The sequence below is a fragment of the Amblyomma americanum genome, chromosome 2 (genome assembly GCF_052857255.1).
Source record: "Amblyomma americanum isolate KBUSLIRL-KWMA chromosome 2, ASM5285725v1, whole genome shotgun sequence".
NCBI lineage: Eukaryota > Metazoa > Arthropoda > Arachnida > Ixodida > Ixodidae > Amblyomma > Amblyomma americanum.
In genome coordinates this window covers 117,193,966-117,202,319 of record NC_135498.1, presented here as the reverse complement: position 1 = coordinate 117,202,319, position 8,354 = coordinate 117,193,966, and the positions used below count along the sequence as shown (strand labels likewise).

The following is an 8,354-nucleotide window of genomic DNA, read 5'->3' as shown; positions in this document are numbered from 1 at the left end:
TGATGACGTCGGCGGCAACGTCCCGGCGCAGCTTGCGCGCGAACGGCAGCGCCGAGACGCGCTTCCAGTTTCCGCATGCGTGGGCGAAGAAGTCGTGGCACGGGTCTGCGTCCGCGTCTATGGCGAGTGAGAGGCGGCGGCCGTGCTTGCGGCAGCCTTCGCTGGTGCACGTAGACGCCCGGTCTCTCAGGAACGACCGCGTGGTGCTCAGCATCATGACGCCGAGCAGCAGGAGGGCGAAGGCTGCTCCCATGAGGCACCTCGTGAGCAGCTCGTTTCGCGCCGGCTGCTCGGGCTTGCGCTGCGTAAAGCAGATGTCGCGTCCCGCAGGTGCGGAATGCTGCGACTAGGCTCAGATTTATCTCGGCTCATTCAAGAACAGTCGGTAGGGATTTGACGTAGTTAAACCGAGATGCAGTGCGAAAGCATGTGTTTTGCCTGGTTGGCTCATGGGTTGGCTTTGCTGGCTCGTCGGCACCTCTGGCTGCAATATTAGACTCAGGTTAAACTCTGACAGAGGTTAAGCTCATCTGATCTGATGGCGCCGCATATGGACGTTGACGGAGACGACAGTGTGCAGTTCGAAGCGCGAGTGTGTGCTGCAGTTTAACACGAGGCGTGATCCTCTACGGCGATAGCCTAGTTCTCTCGTGCTGGCCAGCCAAGCACATCTGTTCTCGCCACCTTTGTTTAAAACCCAGTCGCGGCAGTATTTATTCTATTTCTTCAGGTTAGCCAAGGTCACCCTCAAAGTCACCCTCTCATTGGTTGCAGCTTGCGCGACGCTCCTTCGCAACTGAGATGCAAAAGAGCGCATCTAGAAAAAAAAATTCTTCCAAATGCGACCCTGAATTGATATATCTCGCTTAATAGTATTTGTAGTACAACTTTTTTCATCGGAAAGTGTATGGAAGGGAATCACGGGATATTTGGATTCAACTTCATTATGGGCTCTCTTCCAGACTGGACCTCAGGTGGCTGCACGGCACAGCCTTGCAGCGACCTCTTCGGCCCTGCCCGTCCCGCGGAGTTTCACCTCCGGGTCCGAGCTGGACAACGCAGTCTCCCACGGCTTTAGGGTGGAGAGTCGCAAATGCTCCGGGGGTTTGTCCGCGGTGCAGTTGAAAAAAAAAAAGTGATTGGGAGTGGCTTTACGTGCCCTGCACTTCACGCAGTCCGGTCTAAATTCCTGTGGCGCAAATTTTGGATAGATGTACGGATGAATAAAGGTTCTGTTTGTAATTGCCTCCAAACTAGTCCTTTCTTTTGTTGAACGAAGGGTGCGGAGGAAAGGGGAGAGTGGGGTAGAATTCGAGTCTACTGTTCTGTAGTGGAATGTAATTTCATGATACGAGAGCATTCTTTTTCTAGCCGATCGGAGATTCGAATAGGCAACCGCGCGGTCAACAAATTCTCTGGCATATATTGCTTGGCTTTCTCGATTCCCTCACAGCTAGAGTGAGCTGAAACGCATGCCAGTTTAAATGGTTATATTTTGCCGCTGTAATTTGGATAGAATTTTGCGTGCTGTATTGCATACTCAGGCTTTTGAAAAGCTCCGTATTGCCGTTTTACAATTGGTTATTTTGATGTTGGAATTAGTTGCAGCAATAACCATAGCTATGGAAGCTTTGTCTACTTCTGATAGGTTGAGGGTAGTATTCTAATTGAGGCACTGTTGAACAGCTTTCCTGTGTGATCGAGTAGCGCTATACAGAAAGTAGAAAGCATTTTGGTTGGATTATTCTGCAGCATCGGCGCTTACTGCGTTTGGTTTAGAGAAGCCTTTTCGCTCGCTTTAGCTCTAGTCCTCATCATACTCCGGATGCATGTTCTTAATTATAAGTGTGAATTGTAACAGTATATGTCATTTGGAATGTTTCTATTCAGCTGAAAGCCTATGTTGTCTTCGGTCTACCTGTCGTTATCGACAAAGTTTTTTGTACTTGGAGGCTAAATGAGCCTCTATTAGCTGCTGAATTATGTTGTGGATTCTGAGCTGCAGAAATGTTATCTTTGGTAGCGTAGCGAGGATAGTGGGAAGGTTTCATGCCACTTCATACGCTTTACGGATTATCGTGTTTATGTACTCTACTTCCTTGGTTTGAGTGGTAAGTTAGGTGTCGAGTATTTGGTTCTGCTTAACATCCCTCGCTTAGCGGGCGCTGAGAGACAAGCCACACGGCATCAGTCAAGTACCTGTGATGCACGTTGTTCTTCGGGTAATTTTTGCTCTGAAATTCCCTTCTTTTAATATATACAGCTGCCCGAGAATCACGGACCTCTGCCTCCCCATCTCCCATTTTAAAATGCGGCAAGCCGTGGTTATGCCCGAAATCGATGCCCGTTGTACCAATGGTACTCTAAAGGTACTTTCCTGCCACTGACAATTATCTAAGATTAGAAATGCAGGGCAGTAATGCCTGTTAGGCACACGGCAGGAGCTGTGGCCCTGCCAAAAGCCATCACTACGTTCTTCTCACTCGCATGCCACGTAAGTTGTACACCCAAGTAGGTCACCAGGCTCTTCCATATACTAAGCAACTACTCCAGTGTCATCGTCCCTATACAGTCGGCGAGGTGTTGCTCTCAATACGGCCGCTCAGCAATGACGAGGTAATTAAGGTGAACTGACCTAGAAGGTCTCCCGCTCACCTGGGCCTCCGGAGACCCCCCTTACGGCGTTTTCGCCAGTTAACGGGAAGCCTAGCGACCACTATGGCCGAGACCGGCGTGAGGGACGCGCGCCAGGAGCCGAGACGCGAACGCTTGACTGCTCCCTCGGCTTTGCTTTGCTCGCGAGTGACGCCGACGGGGCTGTTGCGCTCCACGGAAGTCCTCCCTGCGTGGGACCTGCCCTGGACCACCAGAGTGGGTGGAACTCCATCGAGCGCTGGGGTTGAATTGCCGCTGTCCAGCGCCTTGATTCCCGGCAGTCTTACATCCGCCGGACCGACGGACGGAGTTTCGATCTGCACTTCCTGGAGGCGCTCAGCGTCATCGGTATCAGTTTGGTTGAGTGCCGGCGTTGGTTCTTTGGCAGCAGGCCGCTGGTTCTTGAGTGCTGTAGGCTTGAGGTCCGGAGGCTGGACTGCTGAAGGCCCAGGATCTGGTCGCAAGGCGAATTCAGGTGAATCAGTACGCTTCCACTTTACAGGTGGCGCACATGATGGTTGCTGATGCTAGCCCGGCACGTAGAAGTCTGAGTAAAATCACGACAGTGGCGCTTGGCTCTTTGGAATCGATTTTGGTGATGAGCGGTTAACTGCAATCTTAATGTCAGAAGCCAAAGCTAAAAGAGTGAATGGCAGCATGCATGGCCGGCAGCGCTCCGGCGTGAATTCAGGTAGAACAAGAACCGGCGTCTCAGCAGCCATGTTGAATGCGTGGATAGAGCGCGAGCTCTGGAAATGAGGACGCGCCGCGGCATGATGTGAAGTGTGCTTGTGCTTCAATATTTATCTGAGTGGACGCAAATAGTTCAGGTGATAAATATACGAAAACGTTTGGGATAAATATTCAAAATTCTAGGAAGGTCAATTTGAAAGAAGTTGGAGGAAACAGCATAGGATCGGAATGCCACGAGTAAAACAAAAATATATCGAAGTGACTCCCAGCTTAGCAGCAATCGTTTCCCGAGGCTGTAAGAGGTATTATACAGACAGTTTCTTTCATTGCCTTTAACAAAAGCTGTTTCGCGAATCCCGACTCCAATGATTGTCGCTTGTTTTGCAGCTGCAGGGAAATCACTACGAATGGACGCGTTCGAGTAGTGTGTCATGCCCAACAGCTGTTTACTAGAAGTGGCTTTAACAGCTTTAGAACGTGACACTTGGCGGCTATGGACTAGAGTCGTATTGACTTTTTATTTCTCTTGCTCTGCTGCACTCTTCATTGAAAGATAAGGTCTACCCATTTGGCCAATACGCCAGAAACTGCAATCTGTCGGTCAAGCAACGGAGCCATACAAGCTTACGCAGATACCCCACTACGTCTCCGACGGCTGCGTTCCGCTGCGAGGGTTTCAGGCCTTCTACAGACCTTCTACTATAGAGTGCGACACATGAAGTACCCCACAGTCGTAGCATGCGTCCGTACTAGCCACGCAAAGAGCGCTGAATGTGGAATATATATGTCAATTTGAGCCCGTATGGTTGCTGAGTCTCTTGCTCAGAAAAAATGCCGTCTAGTTGGCAAGTAGGGGCAGGTGGAAAGAAACGTGGTACAGCATTCAAAAAGTTAGTTATCTTATGATCAGAGCTGTTGAGAATACGTTGTGATCCCAACATTTAATCGTTGGCCATGGAGGGAAAAAGGCTTATTTTTTCGATGCCTTCGTGAACGAAAGCTGGAGGCGAGAATACTCCAAATCTCCCAATTATTTCACTATTCTCAACTCTGTAAGCATGCATTCTTTCTTTGCATATGAACGCTTGTATGCGCAGAGTCGGCCTACGCCTCGTTTACCGCATGGGCCCGGAGGCGCAGTCGATTTCATGACGTCGGGGGTTGAGTCGCCGGCTGTCGCATCGGCGCCTTCACCGCGCCGGTGTCGCCTGGTGGCGACCTCGGGGCTTGGCTCCCTGCCGCGAATGCCGCTACTGGTGGTCGTGACCTCAACCGAGTCGCTGGCGGTTCGGTGGCGCTGCAGCGTCCGGTCTCCCTTGGGGTTCTTGGAGGTACGTCGGCGACTGTGCTTCTTTTTGCGGGCCCCGCCTCCACCGCTGGAGCCGTGAACTTCGGCGGCGTCTTTGCGCCGCCGCTTCCCGGTGGAAAGCCCGCCGGAGGTGACCGCTGGCACCGTGTAGTCGTCGCCTTTGGTCACCCTGCGGTCCGCGGCACCTTCTGGAGAAACCGGCTGGAAGGTGTACGGAAAGGCCCAAGCGTCATTCCGGCGTCAAGGCAGAATACAGACTATATACTTAAATGAGCGCTATGAACCAACCACACGTCTTTTTGCTTGCAATGCGTTCTCGTACCAGTGTCTCTGGGTGGGTATGGCGGTGAGCGGTTATTCAGCACAGAGACGAATCACATCGGACTAGCGCTGAACGACCAACAGGGCGCTAGTTCCCCATCCGGAACGCTGTACTACAAACGGTTGCGTCACAATTTCGGTACGAATGTTGTCCGGAAAATTGGCGCCACATGGGGGTCGGTCAGTGGCGAGCATGCATATATATATAGAGGAACGACAAGTATAGGATTGTCTATAGTGGCGGTGCTCGGCTTGCTGTGTGTTTCATGAAGCTACACACACTAGCATGCACACGCCGCCGGCTTTCCTGGTAAAGGAACTAGTAATGCTTCCGAATTAAAAAAATAGTACGAGCGAAGCCCCACTCACATCTGGCCTGTCCACGTCGTCACCGGTTTTCGGATGCCGCTGGTGCGCCATGGTGGCTGATGTGGCGGTGCGCCAAGCGACGGGTGGTGCCCGACTCTTGCGATCACTGCGTTCCTTGAAAATGCGCATGAGGTGAAGGAAAGTGCCAACGCATTCGCAGATTTCACGCGTTTGAGTTGCGGAAGAGCCTGTTGGTCTTGAACCGTTCTAGGTGTAGACTCGAGCCCCACCTATCCTAATCATTGCTCATAGGACGTTTATTTGTCGAGGATTATGTTGGCGCAAGCACACCATTGTGGCTCGCTGCTAGGTTAAATTTGCCAACCATATGCGGCTAGTGTTCGCAATGTGGTTACCGTATACCCTGTTCTATGCGACAGCCCGCACTTGTGCACTGGTCGGTACCATGCCTTGTAAGCATCGTCTATAACTTTCCACAGGGTTGCAGGAATGCATGAACAAGAACCAAAGTGCTGACATGATACTTGTCCCAATTTTTTTTTTCTCAGTGAGAGTACTCACATATTTTTATGCACCAAACGCCCACTAGAGCGACAGCCTTAGAGGACAAAAATTATTCTGGGACCATAAAAAGAACGAAAAATAAAGTAAAGACAGGAGGATGCTACTGTACCAAAGCCCAAGTAGCTTGTAATGGAAACAGCTCAATAAGGCGTATTTCTGCTTCACATTCACTCACTGCCTGTCGGGATTTGCAACAGTCTTGCTACCCCCGATGTGCCGCGGCCGAGCGGTGCGCACATTTATCACCGCAAGTAACGTGGAGTGCATGAGTAAAACACTTACTTCCTCAAATAATAATAATAATAATAATAATAATAATAATAATAATAATAATAATAATAATAATAATAATAATAATAATAATAATAATAATAATAATAATAATAATAATAATAATAATAATAATAATAATAATAATAATAATAATAATAATAATAATAATAATAATAATATTAATAATAATAATAATAATAATAATAATAATAATAATAATAATAATAATAATAATAATAATAATAATAGTAATAGGTTTTTGGGGAAAGGAAATGGCGCAGTATCTGTCTCATATATCGTGCTAAGAAATTAATGTCGGTTGAGAAGAAGCTACACGAGTCCAGGCAGCCAGTGGCTGGAGGCTCTAGATCGGTGGCATCGGTGAACTACGTCCGATATGTTGGCGTCGTGACTCACGCTGACAAGGCTCATTTCGGGACCATGGGACTAAAACCGGTCACTAGACGAAACGAAAAACTCCATCAACAAATTATAATTATTTGTGGGATAGTAAAGCGCCGTCTCAAATGAGATTATACTTTTTTTTTTTGCGACAAGTAGTCAGTCAAACCGCCAGCTCCCTGATATGGATAGCACAAAGCGCCAACAATTACCGTAAAGGGGGAGCGATTCAAGGATTTTGATAAACTATTCTGCGTTGGTTTTGGTGCAAGGGGCTAAAAAAGTAAATTAGATATATCTACTGCGGCGGAAGCCGACAAAAAAGCCAGCACGGAACTATATCGGCAGTTTGACCCAATTGGCCGATTAAATGGCACACAGCCAATGAAACGACCCTGCCGGCATTCTATTTTTCGGGCTATTCTGCCGGCCGCCGACCACATAGCCACTTCCAAGTAAATTACGGTTGTCCTCATCCGTCCCTTCCATGCTCCTTGGGATGCTTTGCAGTCGACGATGCAACTTCTGGACACCCAGCGCTTTTCTACGTTGAGCTCACGCACCCACGAATTCGCCACACGAACGCCATTATTCAGCCATCTTCATCCTCTGCGTGGCCACAGACCAACAGCTCGCGAAATCAACGCACTCGTAACCACAGCGTAGACTTCTGAAGCCGCGGTGACATCGGCGAAGTTGAGTAGGCAGCTTCGGTCACAACGCTGACAGCGACTAGTAACAATAAGCCTTAACGCGGAAACGGGGCCTTCCAATCCTGTGCTTGCGGGAAACTGCCAAAATCAACGCAAAGGGGAGCGGCTCCGGCCAAAGCAAATTTCCTGCGCTCACCGAGACTCGTGGGCTGCCTCGTGATAGCGTTGGGTGACTTGTGCAGAGCTCTCCAGGAATTGGACGCCCGCCTGGTCCTCTTGAGGCCGAGCAGCGGCCGTCCAGCGTCTGCCGAGGTTCGCTAAAGCTTCTTCTCTGCTTTCCACGTGGCACGGGCCACGGAAGCGCGTTCGTAATTTTTTTTTCTGACTCCGACTAGAACGGCTGCGCCCGAGAGATAAAATAAAGAAACGTGGCACTGCTTGAGCAACACGTTAAAAAAAAAACGCCAAAGATAGCGTGATCCAATAACGATAAAATGTTATTTGGATTTTCCAAGCACTTTTTAGCAGTGTTTTTGCATTCTCATGGCGAAAGGTTACTAGAAAGTAGACGTGCCCGCGCCAAATCCGCCTAAGCCCACCTCAAGAGGATCACAACAGGCATGTTTCATTTTTAAGTTTACTCGGGCATGTTCCTAACTCTCTCAAGTTTTTTTATGCACTATTTAATGATTATTCAATTTTGTTTTCTCAATATCGTGCATGTATTCTTAGGCTGACCACGTAATGCGAGGACGAGATAACCGATCATATTTAAAGCAACGGACTAAATTCAAAGAAAAGGCAAGCGTAGCAGTGGGGCGGCAGAAAGTTAGGTGGGCGGATGAGATTAAGAAGTTTGCGGGGTACGGTGGCCGCAGCTGTCATAGGACAGGGTTAATTGAAGATACATGGGAGAGGCCTTTGCTCTGCAGTGGGCGTAGTCAGGATGGTGATGAGGATCCTTACAGAGTCCCTCCACCTTGCGAATCTCAAATATAATTTTCTTCATCGCATTTCACCAAATCCTCGCCAATCTCCCCTCTTAGATATGTGTCTATTCATAAGAGTCCAAGAACAACAACCAGCGAATGGCACGAAAGGGCAACTATTCGGCAGCTTACAAGATCTGGAAACGTGGCTGTAGCCACTGACGA

At 49.0% G+C, this 8,354-nt stretch overlaps 1 protein-coding gene across 1 annotated transcript; it reads right to left on the bottom strand.

The window, feature by feature from the left end:
• Nucleotides 1-4: 4 nt before the first annotated feature.
• LOC144119011 (uncharacterized) lies at nt 5-7,554 on the bottom strand. Its single transcript, XM_077651761.1, has 5 exons — nt 7,397-7,554; nt 5,348-5,461; nt 4,468-4,858; nt 2,656-3,109; nt 5-301 (listed from the first exon to the last, which is right to left on the bottom strand). Exons 2-5 carry the CDS (start codon nt 5,396-5,398, stop codon nt 214-216), a joined length of 984 nt encoding a protein of 327 aa, XP_077507887.1. The 5' UTR covers nt 5,399-5,461; nt 7,397-7,554; the 3' UTR covers nt 5-213.
• Between the last annotated feature and the right edge of the window lie 800 nt (nt 7,555-8,354).